This window comes from Propithecus coquereli, unplaced genomic scaffold (genome assembly GCF_000956105.1).
Source record: "Propithecus coquereli isolate 6110/MARCELLA unplaced genomic scaffold, Pcoq_1.0 Scaffold147, whole genome shotgun sequence".
Classification (NCBI taxonomy): domain Eukaryota; kingdom Metazoa; phylum Chordata; class Mammalia; order Primates; family Indriidae; genus Propithecus; species Propithecus coquereli.
Window position 1 is genome coordinate 2,310,933 of NW_012139080.1, and position 25,537 is coordinate 2,336,469.

Consider the following 25,537-nt stretch of genomic DNA (forward strand, 5'->3'; position numbering starts at 1 on the left):
CCACCGTGCCCGGCCACCAACCACTGACATTTTTACTGTCTCTACAGTTTTGTCTTTTCCAGCATGTCATATAGTTGGAATGATACAATATGTAGCCTTTTCAGATGGGGATCTAATACTTAGTAATATATATTTAAATTTCCTCCACGTCTTTTCATACCTTGATAGCACATTTCTTTTTTAGTGCCGAGTAATAGAGTCCTTTGCCTGGATGTATCACAGTTTATGTATCCACCATAGCAGTCTGGGTTCTCCAAGAGGACGGAGAAATATATATGTGTGTGTGTATGTGTATGTATATGGAGAGAGAGAGAGAAAGAGATACACACACACATACATATATATATGTACAGGTGTATATTTGTGTATGTGTATATATAGGGATGGTGGGAGATTGGTTGATTAGATCTGCAGTTGGCAAGCTGAGACCCAGGACAGGAGAACTGGTGGTATAGTTCCAATCCAAGTCCAAAGACCTGAGAACCAGGAAGCCCGTGGTTTAAATACCAGTCTGAGTCCAAAGGTGGGAGAGGACTGATGTCCGAACTCAGGGATAGGCAGAGAAAGCGAATTCCCTCTTAGCCGTTTTGTTCTAGTCAGGCCTTCAACAGATTAGATAAGGTCCACGCACATTAGGGAGAGCAATCTGCTTTGCTCAGTCTACCAAATCAATTGTTAATCTATCCAGAAACACCTTCACAGACACACTCAGACTAATGTTTTCCCAAATATCTGGGCATCTTGTGGCCCAGTAAAGTTGACACACAAAATTAACTATTATATACACTCACGTACTGTAGGGCATTTTGGTTGCTTTGGCAACCATGTTTGGGTAATTATGAATACAGCCACTATAAACATCCATGTACAGGTTTTTGTGTGAACGTAAGTTTTCTTTTCTTTTCTTTCTTTTTTTTTTTTTTGAGAGAGTCTTGCTCTGTTGCCCTGGATAGAGTGCAGTGGTGTAATCATAGCTCACTGCAACCTCAAACTCCTGGGCTCCAGTGATCCTCCTGCCTCAGCCTCCTGAGTAGCTAAGACTGCAGGGGCACACCACCACGTCTGGCTAATTTTTCTATTTTTAGTAGAAATGGGGTCTCGCTCTTGCTCAGGCTAGTCTCCAACTCTTGACCTCAAGCAATCCTCCCGCCTTAGCCTCCCAAAGTGCTAGGATTACAGGCATGAGCCACAGTGCCCAGCCCATAAATTTTCAACTCATCTGGGTAAACGCTAAGGAGTATGATTGCTGAATCTTGTGGTAAGAGTTTGTTTACTGTTGAAAGAAACCATCAAACTTACTTTTAAAGTGGCTGTACCATTTTGTATTCCCACTAGCAATGAATGAGTTCCTGTTGCTCCACGTCATCGTAAATTTTTTACATTAATTTTGGTGTTTTAAACACTGCAGTAAAATGTAATGGTCACTCAGTTTTTTGGCAACACTTTAAATTTTGAGCCCAAGGCTAGGGCCTTCCTTGCCTCACCCTAATCCTGGCTCTCGATTCAGCTACTTCAGGACAGAAACCATTTCTTCTAATTTTTAAAATATGGCACGTAAAGTACTTAGTAAAGTGCTTAACATGCAGTAAGTGCTCAATAAACGTTAATTATAGTAATTACTATTGTGTCCCTCAAACGGCACCTACCAGTTACTTGTACATAATGTTTGTTGAATGAAGTAATAGCTTTTTATACAACTGAAATATTCTCTTACCTTTCACCTATTTAAAAACGCATTGTTGCCTATTTTCTTGGGCTCAGCAGATGTGTTATTTGGGGCCTGTCCATATCTTTATATTCCCCTAACATTTCAAAGGTTGCATTTTAAAGAGTCAAGTCTTTTGCTTGGTGGAAGCAAATGCTTCCACCAAGTCCTGGATAGAGAAAAGAAAAGATTTTTCTATGCAGGCTAGAAAAAAAGCCAGTTTCCTTTGCCTTTCTTGTTATGGAGTGTGATGAGGATATGCATTTGCTCTGAGATCCTACTGGTGATTAAAATAACATTATAATTCAATAAAAAGTGCACCAGGCAGCCTCTCTTCCACATGACTACATGTCACCGTGGTGGTTTCCTATTTAAAGTTCAAAAAAACAAAGTGTAATTCAGTGCAGATTTTCGGGTTTGCTCCAATGTTTTTATCTACCCCAGTTTTATTTATACAGATCAGCATTTATTTCTTCTGTGATTTTTCCTGACATTCTAGAATCATTGAAAAGCTTATCCAAATGACTTAAAAAGTCTCAATTACTGGCAAGAAATCGTATTTCTTAAAACTGAACTAGCCATAAGCCAGAGTACCTCAGAACATAAACAAAGATGACAATTGAATCTTGTGAAATAGCCTATGGAAGGGCTGGAAGAAAATGTTCCCATTCTAACAGGAGAGTTGCTGATATTTTTGTGACTGTGACAAGAAGCTATTCCAAAACTTCTCATAAGTACACAAGGAAAGCCATTTAATAACCTGCTTTTGAACAGCTGACAATTGCCAACATGAGGAACCACACTTACCACACTTACCACACACAATGAAATTTCTGTTCAAATCAAAGGCTCATTTACACACATTTCTGTATCTTCCAACTGAACTTGATGAAATCATACGTGCATCAAGGACTTTATCCAACCTTAGGTAGGAGAGCCTAGCCCATTTCACAGTCAATTTGAGGAAAGACAGAAGGGAGAGGAGAAGGAAAAGCTAATATTTTTTAGCTTGCGATAGTATTTGCTAACTGGTGATTTATCTCAGCGTTTCTTTACCCCCACGAGGGGAGAGAAAGGCCAGCACCAAAATCCATTTCAACACTTTTCTTGTGTGAGTCATTCAACCAACTGAGTCTTCATCACCTAGCTCTCAAAAATGTGTCGAGCTGTGGCTACCACGAAAGCCTCTCTTAGCTGATGGTAAGAGGAAGGTGACTGACAAGCACGGTATGGCCATGGTGATGAGCTCCTGATACATGAGTATTGCATCAGATTTATCACACAGGCCGGTCTGTGCTAAAAAGTTAGTTTATATATTTTGTACCGCTATTAATAGGTAGCAATTGAAATTTACTAAGTAGAAATCATTCCTTGAAATTTAAAACTTAAAACAGTGAATCTTTATTAAATTTATTTTAAATAATTTAAGTCTAATGCAAGTAGAGGAGCTCAGAGTGGATAGCATGATGAATTGTATTAACAAAAGATGACTGGAAAGGCTAAAATTCATCTAAAATTCATAATGTGAGAGATCTGGCATCCCTACATGGTAAAGGTGAGAGTCGAAATCCCCTTTTCTCTTTAAAGCACTTTGTTCTTTTTTTTTTTTTTTAAGAGATGGGGTCTTGCTATGTTGCCCAGGCTGGAGTGCAGTGGCTATTCATTGGCACAATCATAGCACACTGCAGCCTTGAACTCCTGGGCTCAAGTGATCCTCCTGCCTCTGCCTCACAGATAGCTGCCACTACAGGTGCGCACCACCATTCCCCCTTCTGTTCCTTTTTTAAAAGTCCCTTCTGTTACTAATTTTTCCACATTACTAAGAAATAACCACCCTGTGTTAAAAATGCTCAACTGAATTATGGCCACGATGAAACATTGTTGAATAGTATCTCTTTTACCTGTGCAGGATTCTGCTCCATAGATGCTAGCAACAACGTAGAGCTTTGCAACTGTTTAGATGTGTGTATTAAGATTTCTAAATATTACCTCCTGAGAGTCCATATCTGCTAGAAGCCAAAACACCTAAAATGGATATAAATTAGTACATAATGTGACTAAATTTTTTGGCATTAAAATTTTTTTTAAAAAAGGTGACACCACTAATATTTACGTCCTATATACTGAAGGAACAGGTCTGCACCTTCCAAATGTCAAAACATGTGATATAATAGTAAATTGCAGCCCAGAGGAGATGGTTACCATGTAGCTAGGTGTAAGTCCAGAAACTAGCAAGACAAGGAGTCTTGCACATTGTAAAGTGGATATCGAGGAAATCAGTAATAATCACCTGGGCCATTTTCCTAAACTATGATTCATTTGATAAAATGTTAGAAGGACAGATCTCTTGACTAGGTGTATTCCTATTTTATTCACTCCTCAAACAAAAGAGTCTTTCCAGCCCAAAGATATGTCATGGCACTGTACAAATTGGCATTTGCGGATATCAAAAGGATGCCTGCCACCCACAGAGACACGCGAGTTTGCCGTCAGTTGCTGGCTGTCAGCGGCTTTTCTGATCCTGTTTCCATGGAAATTGACATCAGATAGGTGGTGGGGGGGTGAGTTATGGGTTGTGTTTTTTATTTCATTATTTCAGATAAGATGTTTGAACCCTTTACCTTCTTTGCACCCATCTGAAACTGGTTTCCTTGGCAACGGAATCAGGGATGCTGGCCCCAGGAGCTGAGAGTGGGAACTCTGACTGCGGCTCTCAGACCACAGCACTGCTGAGGACAGTCAGCACAGGCTGCCACTCCTCGGATGGGCAGAGGGGGAGTCAGGAAGAAAAGAAATTGGAAGTGGCCTGAAACTTTGTAGGAAGGTTTAAAAAAACACACCAAGGTTTTATTTCAAAATCCAGTCACTCAAGTAAAACAAATACACAGGTGGTGAGGCCTGCCCCAGACCGCAGAGACTGAGCCGCCATCCCGCGCTTAACTCTCCAACCCCGCTGCTCCGCGCAGGTCTTCCCTCCGCCGCTGTCACCACCCGCTCATGGTTTTCTTATCCATCGCGCTCACTTGGCTTGAGGGTGGGGGCAAGGAAAATTCCAGACAAGGGCTAATTAGGTCATTTTTTCAATGTTTTTTCATACCGAGTGATTTACTTTCCAAGGGACTATAGTTGTTTTCAAAAGGATTTTCCCTGCAGAGGGTATGTTCAGTGGAGAGTGTGGTGGCACTGAAACGGCTGTCTGCTGAAAAAAATAATGCCATGCAAGAAACCATAGGGGAGAGAAAAGAGCGGCCATTAAACTAAACTATTAAGAATGGCTGCACTTTACATTCCGAAAGTGCAGTTATGTATCAGGGTTATTACAATTGCAGAGCGCTGTGCCGTGGATTCAGCAGAGCGGCCACGTAAACTGAAAAGCAAACTAATGTCTCTTCAAGCTCTGGAAACCACAGAAGGAATTTGCTCCCAAGTGGAAAACTCCAGGCAATCAACCAATGAATCACTCACCCAAAGAACAAGAGCTTTGTCTTTCTCAACTGTCTTTTATGCAGAAGTAGGATATGGGTCACTTCACGCAATACCAGAAGGAAACCAAAAAGGCACAGGCTTCGGAACAGACCTTACTTGGGTGCTGAAGGTTTGTATTATTAAGGAAAGGGAAGCAGTTTGTTCCTTTTCTTTAATTTTGTCATATGAAACATTCTTATGAAAGGTTATACCTAAAATGCTTGGTAAAAATAAAACTCTTGATTGACATGCTTGTGTTGGGTGGAGGTAACAGATTTTACTTTTATGCACGCCAACAGAAATGAAAAACAGGCTTATAATGTATTCACACTCTATGATCTAGCAATCCCATTCTTGAGATTATTCCAAGGTAGTACTTCAAAAGAAGAAAAAAGCTCCATATATGAAGATGTTTAATAGAGTATTAGTTAGAGTTAAAATGTGGTAAAAATAACCATGAACATTGCAGAAGTAGTCTAATAAATGGTAAGTCTATCACTTGAAGTCAGTAAGAACAGAAGACTATGCAGAAATATGAGGGGAAAAAAAAACTTGTGAGAGCTAGTGAGAACAGCAGAACGCAAAATGCAATGTGTGCTGTGCTTACATATGTATGCATGTAGAAATAAACTTAACGGAAATCACCAAAAACAGAAATTCTAAGATGGGAGAGTTTTTTTTTTTTTTTAAGAGACACAGTCTTGCTCTGTCACCCAGGCTGGAGTGCCGTGGCGTCATCATAGCTCACTGCAGCCTCAAACTCCCAGGCTTAAGTGATTCTCCCACCTCAGCCTCCTGAGTAGCTGGGACTATAGGCGCCTGCCACCATGCCTGGCTAATTTTTTCTATTTGTGGTAGAGACAGGGTCTCACTCTTGCTCAGGCTGGTCTTGGACTCCTGACCTCAAGACATCCTCCCGCTTCAGCCTCCCAGAGTGCTGGGATTACAGGAGTGAGCCACCATGCCTGGCCAAGTTTTGTTCTTTAATGCTTTGGAGCCTCTTCCTTCAATGACATATAAAATAAGGCAGTAATTCAACGTTTCAACCTTTCCTGAGTCACTTTTGCAAGTGGCTTTGGGTGTTGGCTGTTGCTTACTGCATCAGTTTGGTAGTGTATAGTAAAGCTGAGTCATTACACCAGTTACTTCTCTAAACCTAGAGTGAGGAAAATAGAATAAAGAAATAGGTGCACACCCCATTCATAACAAAGGCAATGACCACTTACATCAAAACATTGCTGAAATCCTGACAATTAATGGAACAGGTGGAAATTGTGCAAGCCTTATTGTAGCTCATTCATTTTGAATGGAATGGATAACAAATATAGCCTTTTAATTGCAAGAGATAAATGCCACCCAAACTCTAAGGGATGTTGAAATACACATTTTCTTCCTATGAAGAATGTTCTGAATGACCATTGTTCTAAGAAATGAAGGGTATCCTCCCAACCTAACCTATTAACTTATTAAATAACCCATTTACTGACACCACCACCACCTTTTCGCAGAGCCGAGAAGCTACACACATTGTGGACAAACACCAGTTGTCACCTGAACATGTCAGGACTTAAACAAGTCCGCTTTACCCCTAACAACCTGCACATGCTACAAAATATTACAAGTGTCTTTAGAAATTATGCCTTTTCACAAGGTAACATTTGAATTTGGTTATTTCTAGGAAAAGATGCCACTTCAGAGGGTCCTAGATGTTGAGGCCTGAATTCACAACCACCCATGCAAGCTTTCATTAAAGTCCACCCTGAGGCCATCTACTAGCTGCCCAAAGCAATTACAAGTAACGACCAGTTTGGTAGGTTTGGTGGTCAGCCAAGCTGGGCCCAACGTGGCAACTTCTCAAAGAAATGCATGACCAGCACCATGTTAAATTCTCAAAATGCGGTATCTTTTTATCCCTTCAACAACCCTGTGACGTAAGCGATTTTATTCCAATTCTGCAGTTGAAGAAAGATCCTGAAAGAGGCTAAGGAAGTTGCTTAAAGCTATACAGAAACGATAAATATGTCTCACACCTGGGATCTGTACCTGGTCTGGAGTTGATTTCAAATGCAGAATTCTCCCTAACACACCACGGTGCCCACTGGGCTGTTTCCAGTTTGCACTCTCATTGCAAACAGGGTATTATTCATGCAACTATGGAAGAACTTTTTATTTTAAACAATAATCTAGAGGTAGGTTATAGGTTCTCACTTTTAACTTGTTATTAAGGCTTACTTACCATCATTGGGGTTTCTAAATTACCCCTTAGAGACAAGCAAAGGATAACAAATGAAAAATAACACAATTCTTGAAAACTACAGATTCTTAACATTGAAAATAAAACATACAAGTTTATACAACAGAAGCCTATCAAGAAAATTAGACATTTATTTTAAGTGTCTGAAAGAAGCTATCAAGAGCTTTTCTGGGAAGGATGGGGATACACAGTGAATGAGCTGACTCCTTCAGGATGTTTTCAAAGAATGAATCTAAGCTAGAATAAAACTAAACGGGAAAAGGAGAACTGTACTGCCTATTATTAACAAAAAATTTAGAGTTAAGAACATTAATGAAGTTGATCTAAGATGGCATTGCCAAGCTTTGCTGGGGACAGTGTAAATAGGCCCAATATTTCTGGAAAGCATTTGGTCATGTATAGTACCAAATATCTGAATATTGTATCTTTTGATGCAGTAATTCCATTTCTTAGGCTTAATCCTAAGGAAAGGAGCAGAAATAAGAGAAATTGACATGAATATTTTCTCTACAAGGATTGTAATATCTTAATGTTCAAAATAACCTACAAATCTGACAAATGAGAAATGGGCAAATTATAATATAACCAACATTGTAAATTATGAATGATGAAAATAAAGTGAGAATCAGTTTATAAAACTTCACGGACAAGGAGGTAGAATAGTAAAATTAAGACTTTGGAGTCTGACCATGTGGGTTAAAATGTGACTCCACAATTTGCTGCATGATCTCAAGCTAGTTGCTTAACCTCTGTGTGCCTCAGTTTCCTCTGTGTGGTGATCTGACGATTTCATGGCCAAGTCAAGAGGACATCCTTGAGAAGTAAGTGTCAAATGAACATAAACCCAGTGGAACTACCTCACTGGGCTTTTGTGCACATTCGGTGAGAAAACACAAAGTGCTTAACTGTCCTCTGCATGCAGTAAGCACTCAACAAATGTTAGCAATTATTACTAATCAGGATTATATTTGACATGACTGGCAGAAAAAATGATAATATAGTTTTAGGTGGAATAATTATGAGTTTTTATTTTCTTTGTTGCACCTTGCCCTATTTTCCAAATCGAAAAATCAGAGGTGTATGATCCTTTTATGATTAGCAAAAAGTATCAGTTAAAAAAAAAACCAGAGGAATGTTTTTATTAGTACACAGGCACATCCAGTTATTAAATGTGAGAACATATGGAAGCCCTTGGCATAGTGCCTGGCATATGACAGTCCTTCCAAACACTTGTTGGAATGGCACCATTGGGTGTCCTAGCCAAGGGCCAGCCAACATCCAGTTGGTAACTCACATCCAAGACTGCTGAGAGCTGCCCCGCCCATCCTTCCTGCTGGTTTTCCCAGGGCAGAGCCTCACCCACAGCCCCTCCCTCCACTGTCATCAGCAGACCCTTCTCTAGTGCCCCGTTTGGAATAATTCCATCACAGTCACCAGGCCAGTGACCACCTTGCTGGCCACATCCTCAATAAATTCTGGCTGGTTCACTGATTCTAGTATGATAATTTAAAGAATAAAAACACTCTATAAAGTCAGCAGCTTATTGTTTTACACAGTAAGTATTCCAATTTTCGAAGAATGATTTCTAACTTTTCACTATGCATACCCACTGCAATTAAACAGTGCGTACATTCTTGAGGCCTCTTCTACATTAGGTCATTGTGGTACATTTTCTAAACTTTCCACACTCACGTTGCTTTTTATGACTAAGCAAAGCAACTTTAAGAATCCAATTTCAGTTTAGATCTATTCTAACATTCCACCTCAAAAGCTGGTTTGGGGAACCAGAGACTATTCAAAGAACAGATGTGAAGCAACTTCTTGTTTGCACTTTGCTTTTAATCATTTTCCTTTTAATCCTCAGCTCCAAAGCCTAAAATATGGGAGGGCTCTGGTCCTGAGAAAATATGAATGGCCTCTAATAGTTTTTATTGAATTGTTAGCTCTGCTGTAAAGATGATTACTCTAGACCAGCACTTCTCAGAGCATGGTCCCTAGACCAGCAGTCTCAGGACTACCTGGGAACTTGCGTGTTTTAGAAATGCAAATTCTCTATTCCCCCGCCCCCCACCCCCAGTCTAGTGAACCAGAAATGCTGAGACCCTGGAAATCTGAATTTTAACTAGTCTCCCCAGGAATGCTGATACAGATTAAATTTTGACACCTTCTCTAGAAACCTGAACCTGGTTAAGAAAAAAACATTTAACTGTTTATGAAGTGTTAGTGTAAGTATGCGAAGAAGCTTTGGTTATCTGTATGGTAAATTCCCTGGGGTAGAAAAGGACCCTTATATAAGCTTCACCTCGCTCAGGGAATCCTGAGACTGTGGTGATCTGATTTCATTGCCTAGTGAAGAGAGGTCAACCTCCAGAAGTCAATGATCCACGGGTCCACGGCAGAGTTTGAAAAGTCACCACTGAAGTTCCTTCCCGTGGTGACAGAGGCCGCAGTCTCCTGATGGAATTAAACAACATGCTGAAATTAAGACTCTGATCCCTCTCTCTGATCTGTTGGGAAATTTGGGGAAAGTCACAACCATTAGCAAAAAGTATGATTTTTAAAATCCCTATTTGAATGCTCTATAGCTTTGGAGCCAACTGCTACTTACTGGTCATGGTGTCTTAAAAGAGTTAACCCACCAAAAATCCCATCACTCAGCCACCAAGAAGGTTATTATATTTATGTCAAACATCTACCTGTCACCTCACAAAATAACAGAAACTTGATAAATTTTAATGATCATATTGATAAAATATTTTGTCCTTAATTATAAAGTACTAGAAACATCTAGCTATGAAAAAAGCATTACAAAACCAATCTCGCTAGGACCTTGATTTTTTTTTATCCAACTCCATAGAAGAACTACATGGTAGAAATGTACATAAAAGGAATTATATGAGTAAAGACTGTGATTAAAAATCTAAGATTAAATATATATATATGATTTGTTGATTAAAAATGAGAAAAACAAATATTTACATAAATTAAGTTATAAATTAATGAACACAAACCTATCTGTACATCTGTAGCACCGAGGAGGGGTGGCACGTACGGTGATTGTGCCACGCCAGTCTGTGAGATTTGAAGGAACACAGACAGGGCTTGCAGTAAAACCCTGCGTTTGGTCGACCTTCTGTGAGGCCGTCGGGCACCACTGCCCTGACCTTTGGTTAGTTAAATAAGGATAATGATAACCACCCCCCAACACGTTTCTACGTGAAACTGCCTAGCACGGCTCTTGGCACACAGAGGTGACCAATGTTTAGTTGTACCTAAATTTGTTGTACCCTACTCTGTAACCACGTTCAAGGCCAGAAGTACAGAAACATCTGGTTTACTGGGTCTCAAGGGTCATAAGATGTGAATCTCCTGGGCTAGGGGAGTGGCAATGCCCACCGTCACAGCTGAGGAGGAAGAAATCATTCTCCCATTAGAGCCCTCATTTGTGAGGCCCTGTTATACACCTAAATAACAGGTATACAAAGAAAGAGCCCTGTAGCCCTCAGGAGGAAACATGCATGGTTGCCACTCACAGCCCTGTTCACACTCCCACTGCTGAGCTTCCCTACCCAGAAAGACAGGCACGGTGACTTTTATTGTTCCCACCTTCCAAGTGGGAACCACTTCATTATCTGGGCAATTTCCCAAGATCCTGACCCTGAGTGGCAGGGCTTGCTCTAGAACACCCCGTCCAGGACTCTCGCCACCAACTGAGTCAGTGTCTCATCTGAAATCAAATGGAAGCAGCTTCATCAGACTCAAGATGATCTATGAGTTGGTAAGGCCCAGCCTCTCAGAAAAATGTTATTAGAGAAAGAATATCAAAAGCTTGGAAAACTATAAAGCATGGAAAAACAAAATAAAATAAAAGGAGAAATGCCACCAACAGAAAACAGGACTATCTCTTTCACTCAGAATTTTTTCATATGTATCACCCCTTCTCCACAGGTACAGGGCCACATAGCAAGACGCTGCATTTTCCAGTCTCCCTTGTGGCCTTCGTGTGACAAAGACCCTGCCAATGGACCGGCAGATAAAAGTGAGGGACAAATTCTGGTCACCTGCTTGGAAGCACATCCTCTCCCTGGACTTCCATTCTTTCCCCGCTGCTGGCTGGAAGTGGGGACAATTGGAGCCAAACGGCTGGCCTGGGTGCCCCCGTCCTAGGTGGCAGGAGATAAATCCTGGTGGTCTTTAACTCACTGCACTGCTGGGTCTCTATCAGAGTGACCAGACCTCTACCCCGCTATTAGAGAAAACAGAGAAGTCAGGCAGGGAAGGAGAGAAAGCACAAAAGGTAAATACTCCGTTAATAAGCCACCTGAGTCTGTAGGATAGAAACCTACTTCATTATACAAGGAAGGGATGAGAGCAAAATCAGCTTCAGTAATTAGGGGTTTGCCATTTGCTTAATGAGAAGTGAAAATATTTAACAAACTCTGTATATAAATAAATTTTTTTTGGCAAAAAGCAAACAAAGTAATGTTTTAAATATATTAAAAAGAAGAAGGTCTCAGTAACAAACAAAAAAGATGAAGTCAAACTGCCAACAATGTGCTGGATCGTAAGAAAATAAGAACATTAAAAATTCCTTAGGTGCTATTTTTAAACAGCGAGGAAAATGAGCTTGAAATGATTAGCCATTATTTTCTAAAATATAATAATAAATAATAGGTATACAAAGAATGAACCATGTAGCCTTCAGGAAGAAACCATGCACAGTAACTTAGTAAAAGCCCAAGGTTACAGATTTCATCTAATCAAATTAGGAAAAGCTTGTCCACAAAGATAAAGACCAAAGACAAATGACAGATAACAATGGCTGGAGCTGTAGGGAGAGGCTTGATGAAAAGAATAGGGTGAAGTTCTGGGTATGGTTTGCTTAAGTAAGTTAATATAATAGATCAAATAAGTATTAATGAGGACATAACCAGCTGAACTGCCACCTTTCTTTTACAGGTTAATGAACTCTACAGCTTTCTGTGCATCACAGGTCATAACACAAAACCCAAGTGAATGAAGCTTGTAAAGAAAGAATATAGATTTGAAAAGATTGGGCCTTCCTAGAGAAAAGAATATTCTGCCTTCCAGCTAATCAACAGGAAAAAGTAGAGCTTTAATTTGTGAACTTGAATCAGAAGAGTATCATAACAAAAAAATGAGTCTTGACGAAATCATTTTACCTTCCTAAATAAAACCGTCATTAACATACCTCCAATTACTCAGTGCGACAGGAGTCCGCAACCAAGTGTACTTAGGTCTAAGAAGTATGTTTCAAAACTTCCTCTACAAATGTATGGACTTTGCTTATAAAACCCACATGGACGATCCCAAAGCTTTGATAAAAACCATAAGGAAGGGAAAGGAAAACCACTTATTGGTACTAAAGCCTTTACTGTAATAAACCAAATATATTTACAATTTATACAAATGTTTAACCTTCAACAAAAATACAAAAAAACATTTCACAAGATGCAAAACCAGGAAACAGGTTCATCGGAGACACCACTGCTCTACAAAGGACAGAACGTGAGGTGAACTGCAAGGAACAGAAAGGTAATCCCACACTCGGGCAAGGCGTGATCCACAGATCACCCAGAAAGAACGGGCTCTGACACAGGTCAGCAGATGCTGTCCCTCAATCCCACAACCCTCGGCCCTCTGTCCACTTGGCCTCGGTGCTCCATCTGGTCTAGGTAGACAGGTGACCTTCTGCTGATGGACTCGTTGACTCCTCTTTGTAGACTCGAAGTAGTTTTGTGTCAAGGTTTGGAAACAGGTATCTGTATGTTTTTTTTTTTCTTTTAAAGTTACAACTTTTCTATTTCTACAAATTCAAAACATTTTGGCCCAATTCAACTAAAAATGTTAAACCACATAATGTTTTCAGTAGATGACTTCATAGACTGTAGCCTTCTTGTCCCCTGAGCCAGTGACTATGTACTTATCATCCACAGAGATGTCGCAGCTCAGCACTGACGAGGACTCTTTGGACTGGAAGAGATAACAATGGGTATGTGTTCAATGAGGAATAAGGACCCTGGGGGGCCCTGCTCCCTCGGAGTCACCTTCACCTCTAGCTTCAAAGGTGGCCCTGTGGTTACACTGTCGTTCTAGGTAAGGGGCATGTACTCACCTGGAATATACTGGCTCCGTAGGGGGTGCGCCACGCATTGAGGAGGTTATCTTTTCCAGTACTCACAAACCACTTACCTAGAATTGGCAAAGGAATATGTAGTCTTAGCAAGATTCAAATTCCTACTATGTCCAGCCTGGGCAACATGGCAAGATCTCATTTCTTAAATAAATAAATTCCTACTATCATATTATTAATAACAAGCTGGACTTAATCACACCGAGAGCATTTTTAATGCATGAATTATCATGCCCAAAGGGTTGGTCTAGGACATGAGCAGAGGTTTTAAATCTGGGCTCCTCGGTGAATCACCTGTGTTATCTTAGGCATAATTCAAGAGGTGTTGGCCTCACTAGTCACTGGATGACTCACAGCATCATGTCTAACACAGAGGAGGCCCTCAAATATTCAATCGATGAAATTGTTCTGCTTTAGTCAGTCTCCTCATGATAAAATGGAACTAGGAAGGATTAAATGTTTATGTAAAATGCCAGTCACATTGTATGGCATATAGAAGGTGCTCAGTAAGTGACTACTCACCACGCATCCATCTATCTTCTGAGCAAATACCTGACCACCGTCAATACAAGAATAGTCTCCACATGAACGTCTCCCCTCTGTATCCCCCCTGCAGAGTGTAAGAGTCTGGGTCCAGCCAAATGTCCCCCTTTCTGACTCTGGCTTCCTCACCGTGGCCAGCTCATAACAACTTCCCCTGCTCCTGTCCCTTCTATAAATTTCCACCCACCCCTCTTCAGAGTGGTAACTAATTGTCTCCTATGCCCACTAAAAACAAGCATGTGTCCAAACCTTGTACGAGGCAATTTCATCGCCTGCTGGGTTTTCTCAAATTAGCGAAACAGACTGAAACAGACATTACCGTGCTCTGAAGAACATGTTAAAAACAATAGAATTATTGCATCCAGCTGCTCGGAGAACAACATTTTTTCCAGATATGATCTCTACCATATTTTTTTTTTTTTTTATAAGTATTTTCCATTTAGGCCATCAATGGCCTCCAGTTTCAAGCTGGACTCACCACAATAAGCGAATTTTAGGGACAGCACACAGCTCTCGTGGAGGTGCAGCTGGTACTTGTCGGGCTTGTTCACGTGCAGCACCTCCACGTTGCTGCTCTCCATGCCCACGGCCAGCCACTCCCCGGTGGGGCAGTAGCCCAGGGAGAAGATCTGTAAGGAACAGACAGGCTCACTGGTTACTGAGCCCAATAAACTCAGGAAGTGAAAAGGCAACAAGAAAGGGGGGGGGGATAGCAAGAACGTGGGGGAAGTAATCAGGCAAATCCAGATCGTGGGGAGGTCTACAGGGCAAGTGGCTCAACCCAGATGAACCAAGTGTCAGAAAGCTTTACGAAACAATTGAAAACATTTGAACACTTCCATCCTAAGTGATGAAATTAAGAAATTATTCCTAATAATAATGGTACTCGTGTGTGCGTTTTAAAGGAGGCCTTATCTTTTAGAGACACTAACCGCAATACGGTCATGCATCGCTTAACGACAGGGATATGTTCTACAAAACGGGTCGTTAGGTGATTTCGTCATCGTGTGGACATCATAGAGTGTATTTACACAAACCTGGGTGGTAGTGTCTACTACACACCTAACCTATAGGGCATAGCCTATATTTATACCCATACACACAAATGCACATATATATACACACACAAACATGTATGTGTATATTATACAGTCGCATGTTGCCTGATGACAGGGACACATTCTGAGAATTACATCGTTAGGCAATTCTGTCGCTGTGTGAACATCATAGAGCGCACTTACACAAACCTAGATGGCAGCGCCTACTGCACACCCAGGCTATATGGTGTAGCCTATTGCTCCTAGGCTGCAAACCTGCAGAGCATGCTACCGCACTGAATACTGTAGGCAACTGTGACACACTGGTAAGTATTTGTGTATCTGAACATATCTAAACATAGAAAGGGTATAGCAAAAATACAGTATCATAATCTTATGGGACCACCGTCACATATGCAAGCCACTGTCAATCGAAACATTGTTACGTGGTGCAGGACTGTACTTATGGATAAAATGATGTCTGGGATTTACTTTAAAATAATCCAGTGTTTGGGGTGGGGATGATAGAATAGATAAGAAGGGCCATGTGCTGATACCGTTAAAGCTGGGTCTATTGTATAATTCTCTATACTTTCATATATGCTTGAATATTTTCTGTACATATTTGAGAATTTCCATAAGAAGTTTAAAGGCAGACCGAAAATAGATCCCACTTATGCTGGGAAAGGGGGAGAACAGGGAAGACTCCGAGAAGCTCAATAAAATGTTAATAGGAAAATTAAATTTAGTAGTATATATACTTGTTTTCCATTTTTGCCCTAGTGTTCCGAGTCGAATTGTTTTTATTACCAAAAAAACGGTAAATAAATGCCAAATAATGATCAAAGGAACAATTCTACCATCAGAAAGCACTTAAAACAGCAAGCACCATCTTTTCCAAAAGAAGTCTACATTCAGACACTCAACATCCAAATATTTTTTCACGGTCCACAAAGTTACCACTTATATTATTCAAAAACTCCGTATATCTTATCATCCATGACTTCATTTTTTGAGGGATGAGGAATAAAGTGGGCATCCACTGAGATACCTCTGCAGTTTTTAAAGCTCCCTAATGCAGGGGAAATGAACTTTCAGAGCTGTTGTGACTTTTCTCTATTCCTAGTGACATCGCTGCGTATTTCTCAAGCTCTATTTATATGGGAATCAAATACTCATCACTCATTCCGCATTAGAAGGTGAGAGCAGGAGCACCAAACCAAACAGTGCTGAAGGAAAACATGCATGAACATTCTTCACCGTATGAACCTCTTCAGCGCACTCGTGTGCAAATACAACAGCTAGCATGCCTTAACCTACAGGATTCTAAAAACCACTAAGAGTTTGAGGGGTTTTTTTGTTTGTGTTTTTTTAAGAACCGGTTATCTCCGATTTCACCCTGATGTGTTTGTCTAGCTACCACTGCCTGGGGTGGGAAGGGAGGGAGGGAAGGACGACACACCCAGGCCACCTCACAGATCCTGGGCAGACAGAGCCGTCAGTCACCTGGGAGGTGAAGTCGTGTTGCTGCAGCTGCCGTCCCTCGCGCAGGTCCCAGGACCTGACCGTGTTGTCCAAGCCGCCCGTCCAGAGCTTGGTGCCATCATTAGAAATGTCAATACAGCTGGCTCCGTCTGTGTGGCCCTGGAATTGCCTGATAAAACAAACCAGATTGAATAATGATTTCCTGCCAGAACTCAAGGTAAACACTGTTGTGTTGTTGGTTTTGGACTCTGTGTATGTGTCATCTCGCCAGTGTCTGCTGATGTGCAAGATCAAACCAACTTTCCCCCGAGGAGGACAGGAAACAGCACCTGCAGACTGTCTTTTTTCACAATCCAAATGCTAAAGAAATGGAACGCCGCTGCAGGTCACTACCCAGAAGTTAAATATGCTGCTCTGGCAAATCGGTCTAGAAGGTACAACTCCTTCCAGGTCTGGAAGTATTTAAGTGTTAAAAGAAAATAAAGGACAAACACACAAAGTCCCAGGTGTATTCCTTAAGGAAAGATGAAGGCCCACCCTTCAATTGTGAGGCCTGAATTCCTGAGAGAAAGAAGCGGCCACATCACAGCACGGGCTACAGAAAGTACTTCCGTCTCCATGCGTGAACCAACTCGGCAATGCCCTTCGTGCCAACAGAGCATGAGCTCATGTATTTACTCAGCCTTGCTTTCTGTGTTATAAAGAGCCCTGCATTAGGAAATCTGGACTCCCAGAGACAAAGGGTCATGCATGCCGGCCTCCTGACTGCAGAGGTGTTGAGCAGAGACAAAGGTAACTGCTGGGGCCTGAGGCAGACTCTGCCTCCAAGCTGAGCACAAGGCTGTTCTTTAAAGGGAAACCTTGTGCTTCATCCAAAAAGCACCACCAAAAACAATCAGCCAACAGGGATTTGCTGAGCAGGGCCTGCTGGAAGGAGGTCAGTGTAAGCCACTGCAGGGTCAGAGGCTGCCCTGGACTCGCTTTTGCAAGCCAAGAGGGAGCTGGTGGGAGAGTGGTCGGAAAAGGTGAGGGAGGTCTGGACCCGCCCTCAGAACCAGACGGGAGAATTCCAAGAGGAAAATCTCCGTGGCTTTTCTTCCACTAGTCTCCCCATACCTCATACCCACAGAGCTACAAACTTTTAACCTGAGCTTGGAATATAAAAGAGCGCACGGGAAGGAAAAAGCACCACTGTTGCCCCGAATTCTGAGCCAAGAGTGAACCATCACCTCCAAAATCTTCTCTCTGCAAGTTATCCCAGCTTCTGCCATTCAGGGTCCAGGCTCAGTCCTCTCTGCTCCACTGCAGCTGTGCTCGTGGACCCCAAGCGTCCCCTCCAAGACTTCCCCAGAGGTCACGCAGGTCTGTGGCAGGTCGCTTTTTCACAGTGCCACTTTTTTTTCCTTCAAACAGCTCTGGAGACCCAGTGATCTCTTCACCCTCTGACTTCTTTTGACCTCTCTGACTCATTAAATGCTCTTGCTACTTGGCTAAAAACATCTTTCTCTGCTGACGTACAGCACTTGGTGGGTGTTCCTCCATCCCTCCACCCCCACCCACATGTCTCAGCATCACTCCCAGGCAGATCCTATGACCCAGTGTGTGCTGGGTCACAGCAGATACAAAGACACTCAATAGGCTTTATATTACCCTGTCACACAGAGTAGCCACGTGTGGCCAGTCCACACTGAGAAAGATCTATAAAGCCCTACACTCTATGACATGCAACAGGTATTTACTCCCTGGGAGCTGACGCAGAGCAGCGGGGTTCAGAGCACAGGTGAGAGGCAGAACGCCTGGGCTCTGATCTCAGGTCCACCATGTCCACCTGCGTGACCTGGGGTGAGCACCGTAGCCTCTCTGGGCCTCAGGTTCCTCATCTATAAAATGAGGAGAGCTACAGTACATATATTATGAGTATTCGATGGAGTGGTATTTGAAAAGCTCTTAAAATTAATATTTTGAAATTGCTATTTATTAAGTTAAAAAAAGAAAGAAAAGAAAAAAACAAGTAGCTTTTGCTAGGCTAAAAGGTCAAAGCAGCCTTCGGCTCTGGCCCCATTATTCCATTTTGCTCACTCTGCTCTACACAGCAAGTGGTAAGAGGAAAATAACTGTCGCACTGTCACCCACACGCAGGGACAGGGCCCGGCTCAGTGATACTTAATGGATTTCTACAGAGGAGGTTTGAAGAGAGAGTAAGCTGTCGTGGCGACTTCTGCAGGCTATCCCTTCTCTCTGCACACGGACCTGGAGCAAAGAGGAAGTTTGCCAAATAGGCCCCGGGCCTCAAACTGCACCACACAGAGCCAGTTTTTGAGCCAAGATGAAACATGAAACGAAAGAGGGAAACACACGCTAATTTTACCGTTGACATTTCATTAGTGCTTACTTTTTAAAAGACCTTTCTAGAACATCTCTGGTGTGAGCACTGATTTTCTGTAGGGTGCTTGTGGTGGAGGAGCTGAGGACAGACACAAAGGTAGCGGAGCCACAGCAGCTGCTACGGTTAGGAGGGCAGATTCCAGGAAGCCAGGAAGACCCCCGCTAGCTCCTGGGTGGAACGACCCCTGGGCAGGTGTCCTACTTCACTATTGGGAAACACGGATACTTTAAAACCATTTTGTGGGTGAAATTCATGGCATCTCCTCTTCTCGTGTCCCTTTATTGATTTTCTGTTATCTTTTATCAGTTGGTTCCTGTTTGCACAAACAAGGTTCTAGCCAAAGCCAGAAACATCTAGTATCAAGGGCCCTTCGTACTGCCATGCAATCCACATTAGGCCATCCCTTGGCAAAAGCCAGGAATATTTTTTAAACAAGTCTGGTGTCTGTATATGGTGTCTGTATGAAGGACTGGAATATTAAGGACATTAAAAAGTCTCAGTGACACTGGGCACAGCAGTAAAGCCGTTAAGCCACCCAAAAGCAGCAACACAGCTCTCTGTCTTTGCACCCCCAACACCTAGCATCGAGCTCCAAGCCTGGCATTCAGTGGGTGCCCAGTGTGTGAGCTGAGAGCCTGGGAGGCCGGAGAGAACAGAGGTGCCAGGAGGAGGTTTCCTGGCCCCGCTACTCAAGGGGGAACTCTCCCTCAGACAACCAACCATCTTTGCTCACCTCACTAGCGTCTGGTTGTGCAGATCCCACACGGCGATGTTGCCGTCACTGCAGCACGAGAAGCAGACCTTGGAATCGGGGCTGATGGCCAGGGCGTAGCAGGCAGGGGCCGAGGACGTCAGCTCTGCCTTGATGCGAGGGGTCGGAGCCGCCAGGTCCCAAATGGACAAAGTGCTGGCCTCCCCTCCAACTATGAGAGTGCAGCCATCAGGTAGTAATTTACAGGAACGGATGTAATTATCTCTATTCTGTGAAATAAACATAATTCAACTGCTACAGTGAATTACTACGCAATAACAGCACCATATTCTCTAACTACTGTATTGGTTTTTGACTTAAAGAGTGGTATTTCACAGACACTCTAACAAGCAAGAGTTCCGCAGTAAGATGGCGGTCTGACTGCAACTGTCTCCTTCTAAATAGTAAACAAAACAAACTCATTGGATTGCCTGTGGTGAGAGCTTAGAGAACTGTTCCTGATGTTCTCCTTCACAGACAGAATTGAAATCATCTGGGTGTACGGTGGGTGGACATGTACTTCTCTTCTCTATGAAGAAATCACTTTTCGAAAGTAGTTTATAGGCCAGGCAAAGTGGCTCACGCCTGCAATCCTAGCACTCTGGGAGGCCAAGGCGGGAGGATCTCCTGAGTTCAGGAGTTCGTGACCAGCCTGAGCCCTGAGCAAGAGTGAGACCCTGTCTCTACTAAAAACAGAAAAAGTCCCAGCTACTTGGGAGACTGAGGCAGGAGGATTGCTTGAGCCCAGAAGTTGAGGTTGCCGTGAGCTGTGATGATGCCACTGCACTCTAGCCAGGGCGACAGAGCGAGACTCCATCTTGGGAGGGAGGGGGCGGGGGGCAGACGAGAAACACAGTTTATAAATCTTTTACCTTCTATTATCAACCATTTGGAAGCTAGACCACTGTCCATGTTTTGGTTTTCATTACTCTTAACACTCTACCCAGTGCTGGACTGTGTCGTCATTAGACAAGAGGATTCTTATCTAAAGCTCCATCGACACACATGAAAGAGGGTGGGGGTGGCACCTAATACGCCCTATCCCCGAAAGAGATAATTGCCATCCTCCAAATTAAACCCAAATAGATAGAGCTGAAGTTTTCTTACGTGCTTTAACACTGGCCTGTCTTTCAAAGATGAGAGAAACTTACAGCACATTAACTTCGAAAAAGGCTACTCCTGCTGCTACAGAAAGCTGAGCTATATTTCAGTATGAGTTTCATTATGGAGAGACTTTTTTAAGTTATCTGATTTTTAAAAAAACACACTAATAACTACCCCCAAAGTCTTTGTGTCTCAAAAACACTGCTACTCTGCTCTTTGGAAACACCCTCTCTGGAATCCTCACAGCTCTCCAGGCAGGCGGTGGGTGGGAAACGGCACCCCCACCACAGCAGAGCACAGGCAGACACCATCCCGGGGCAGTGCAGCTGAGAGTCCGCCGACGGCCAGTGCTATGTGGTCTGTAAATCCTGGGGTTACAGTTTAGAGACCAGGACGTGTCCCGGAGCGTTCTATGTCCCTGAAACATGCAAAATGGTCCTCTCGGACTCTGGGAGGAGGTGGCTTAGGGGCCTTGGGAAAGCATTCTCGCTCCTCCTGCGTGACTGATGGCTGTCCTGATTTTCTGCAGTGAGATCCTTTAGCCCTTTCTTGAAGTTAAGGTGGTAAAACCAGCTCTCTCAGGTCTCCCTTAGAAACACTGGCCCTGTTCAGAATGGTTTTTATGCCACATTATCCAATGTTTACTATTCGGTGTTTATCTGAAGGCTGTAGGGAAATTAAAAGTGGAGCACACTGCAGGGATCAGAGTCCAGGCCTGGCTGTGCTTGCGTCCATTAAATGGGAAACCCCCTTTATACTACACATCCGCACACGGAATGCTTCTGTAAACCACTGTAAAATATTTAAAAAAAGAAACCCATCAACTCTGGCTTTAACCACTGCAATGGCAACGAATGAAACCTTCACACTGGGGAGAGCGGGGGAGAGTTAAACATCTGACACAGGAAACAGAAGGGGCTTCTATTTCCTCATAATGGGAATAAAACCCAGGCCTGGACAGCTATTTCCTTATTGAGCCTCCAGGGAGAAATTACCGTTGTGCGCCAGTTCCTGTTCACTCACCAGACAGTCGAGCTGAGAGACAGGACTCTTATTGCCAGGGTGGCTGATGTCCCAGACCTTGACGCAGCCCTTCCCGCCCGTGTACACGTGTCTCGTGGGGTTGCTGATGGTCACCGCACACACCACCTCCCCGTGGTTGAGGGTGTTGATCTGGCGAGCGTGTCGGGGGATGCCGGGTCCAATGAGGGCGTCGGGGGGGAAGGGGACAGGCTGCATCTGACCGTCTGCAGTTACGTGGAAGGAGTACGCACTTTTGGAGACGGACCATTGGAGAGAAGAGAGGACAGGAGAGAAGACAGAAAACACATTTATTACAACGGAATCAGTCATTACCTCAGCACTGTTCTAGGAGAAAGACGAAGAAAAGGGAAGATACCCTTGTTATGGTTCCTTTTGAAATCAATACAAGTTGAAGATTTACTGATGGAACAGATTTAAAATAAATAAGAGTGGAGATCCAGTGCATGCCAAATGACACATATATTCAACTGTATTTTAAATTTTCTTAAGATTTAAAAACTTGTGCTTATCCATTCTGAAGCATTCCCTCAAATCTTATTGTAAAACACTGTGCTTCCAAATTAACATAAAATACTTCCTTCCATATATCTTGTATAACTGTATGATTTCTTAGTATAATTTAAAATGATTATTTTCAGTGCTTAAGATGAAGCCCTTAAAAACTTACAATAGTTTATTTACAAACAGCAAACAGTATATTTCAACACTAACAACAACAAAGCAGCTTTCTAAACACACCAGTGTAAAGCTTGGACTTAAAATTCTCTTTTGCATAAACAAGAGAAAATGAAAGAGATTCTCTTACATCAGATGGCTTTGTAACAGAGACTTTAAGTTTCCTACTCAACAATCTCCCTTCCCTACCTTGGTCACGAACCCCAGCTTCATCTAAAGCAGCAAAGTTTCCAGCTGACAGACTACTCTTCTACTAGCTGAAGAAGGGCTCTATGTTTTGACTAGTGAGATTTAGGCAGAAGCCATTGGGTGGCACTTTAAGGAAGTTCTTAAATTGAAAGAGAGGGGAGGGGCCAGGGGAACTCTGTACTTTCTGCTCAATTTTGCTATGAACCTAAAACTGTTCGAAAACATAATATTTATTAACTTTAAAAAAAGGGGAGGGGACATACCTGCCCCCTCTCTTCTTCCTTCCCCATGCCTGAGCTATAAGCAAAACAGGAGCTCCTGCAGCCCTTTTGGGCCACAAGGTGACTATGAAGATGGAAAGAGACTGCGGAGGGAGGCAGAAGGGAAAGATAGAAGGCAGAGGCCCTGGTGACACTACTGGGCTGTGATACCTGCCTTGGGCTGCTGACAACCAGTGTGTTTTATGGGAGAGAGAAATAAACTCCCATATTATTTTAGCTACTGATTTCTTCCCCTGTTAAACACAAACAAACCTAATTCTAGTTGCATACTTCTATTTCCACACCAAAATTCAAAGCATATTTTTTTTCCAATGAACTAAATTTATACTCCAAGAGCTAATATATCATGCACATTATAAAACATGCACAAAGAAAAGACACTTTAGAAGACAGAAGAAATAGAGTATTTCTAATATTTTCCCTGCTAAGATTTTTATATTATCCCAACAGACAGAATTACACACTTCGCACTTTGAAGACTACTACTTTCACTTTCTTATCTGAGACGTCACAGGGATATCTAACTATAAACAGTCAATTAAGTATGTTCTGTTTCCTCCTTCCTATAATTCCCCAAGGGGAAGTCTGGGCCTTTCTGGAACTTGTCATTGGCACCTTTACACATGTAAACACATAAACACCGTGAGTACTAATGCAGACCTTCTATTTTCATTTTGATACTAACTCAGATTTTGAAAAATAACTTAGCAAGAACAAAATTGAAAATTGATACAAGATATCAGGTCTCTACTACCTTATACTTAAAACTCACATACTTTCTCTTGAAAATAAAATACATGCTATCATTTTCCTTCCTTAAAACCAAAATTTCAAATACATGAAGACTTTTAAACTTCCCCTCCCCTCAACCAAGGGACACAATCTTAGATATGTTATCTCCTGGCAAATTGGTTCCAATAACTAATATTAAATGGCTATTTGGCCAAAATCTTTAATGTTACTCTTAATTTGAATAACTGAGCACACATAATGACAATGTCCCACGGAGAATGTCCCGGGAAATAAATATGCATATTGAACCAGTACAGCTCAAAGCCCTCATATTACCAAACCACTAAATCTCATTTATCCAACAGGACCCTTCGGTGTCAAATCCACAAGATATTTCAATATACACACATAATAGCTGAATAGGGACCTACGCAACTTACTATGGGACATTTGGAGGTGTAATTAAATAGTATTTTGTTGGCCTTTAAGACAACCACAGAACTGGGAGTTTAAGTCTATTTAAATCTATTCACGTACTCCAAGAATTCTGGGCTTTAAAGATTTCCCATAGGGCAAAGTTCAGTAGCGAGTTACATGACCCAGAATCAGGTACCTTGACCTAGGTCTGAAAGTGACAAATATCCAAGTGATGCTGAGCAAATTCCAAGTGAGTTTCCATAAAATAAAGCAACTGAGTTGCACATATTTTGTAAGAACGGTCACTACGGGGAGGCGAGAACCACAAATCAACGTGGGCACCTCCAGGTGACGCCAAGTTTCCATCAGGTGCTCTTTCAGCAATGCCAGATCTTCAGGGGAAGGAAATTTTATCTTGCTTCAACTGGGAGCCTGCTTATTACAGAGTTAAATGTTCCAGATTAAAATAGATGCACAACGTACAGACGGGAGATCTGCGCGCGGGTCTTTAGAAGACACCCACTTGTCTCCCGGGTGTCCTCTTCTTTAAACTGCACAGTAGGTCTGCGATCATCACACGGAGGCAATTTAGAATTGATTCACAGTGCAGCGAGCTGCTGTCAGAAGCTGTGAACATTCATCCGTCCCTGGGGAAACCCATGTGGATGTTAATACATCAGTCACAGGGGGCCTCGGAGGAAGCTGGCGCTGCCCGCTGTGCTAGAGCCTGAAGCGTCTAATCAAATGAACAAACCAGAACAACGCACGGGGCTGATGGGTCTTGAGGAGGGGGCAACCGGAAGGCCAGAACCAGGGGAGCAAGCGAGACCATTTGGAATTATTCACCTGCAACAATGACAGGAACGTCTTCGATAAAAGGCCACGATGAGGGCACGTCATAATGATGTTAAAGAGATCCCGAAAGGAGACTCACCTTCTCAATTGATTCAAGAACTAAAAAAAGTAAAACCAACCAAGAAAGGGAATTTATAAACAGATAGTGAGTACTTATAAATATCTTTCAAACCAGAATTCAGAATAAAACTGGATGCAAAAGAATGTATGTGGTATGACTGCATTTATAGAAGTCCAAATATAGGCAAAATTCACCTGTGGTGTTTACTGAAAGGCAGGGGAGGACGGTGGTTACCCTTGGCAACTGGAAGGGCAAAGAGGGGCTTCCAGGGCAATAATCTGGCCCCGTTCCTTGATCCAGGGGCTGGTTCCATGGGTGGGTGCCCGTGGTGAACGGTCACTGAGCTATACACCTATGATTGCTGCACTTTTCTGTATGTATATTCTATTTCAATTTTTA

At 42.5% G+C, this 25,537-nt stretch overlaps 1 protein-coding gene across 7 annotated transcripts in view; it reads right to left on the reverse strand.

Annotated features, from left to right (window-relative positions):
* Nucleotides 1-12,798: 12,798 nt before the first annotated feature.
* TLE1 (transducin-like enhancer of split 1 (E(sp1) homolog, Drosophila)) overlaps nt 12,799-25,537 on the reverse strand; it is an 88,861-nt gene continuing 76,122 nt past the window's right edge. For all 7 annotated transcript variants that reach the window (XM_012640041.1, XM_012640044.1, XM_012640045.1 and 4 more), the window contains 6 exons: nt 21,908-22,157; nt 19,763-20,010; nt 16,665-16,812; nt 14,600-14,750; nt 13,561-13,637; nt 12,799-13,418 (listed from right to left, as the gene is read on the reverse strand). In XM_012640041.1, coding sequence (XP_012495495.1) covers nt 13,311-13,418; nt 13,561-13,637; nt 14,600-14,750; nt 16,665-16,812; nt 19,763-20,010; nt 21,908-22,157 — 982 coding nt within the window. In that variant the 3' untranslated portion in view covers nt 12,799-13,310. The remainder of the gene's footprint in view (nt 13,419-13,560; nt 13,638-14,599; nt 14,751-16,664; nt 16,813-19,762; nt 20,011-21,907; nt 22,158-25,537) is intronic.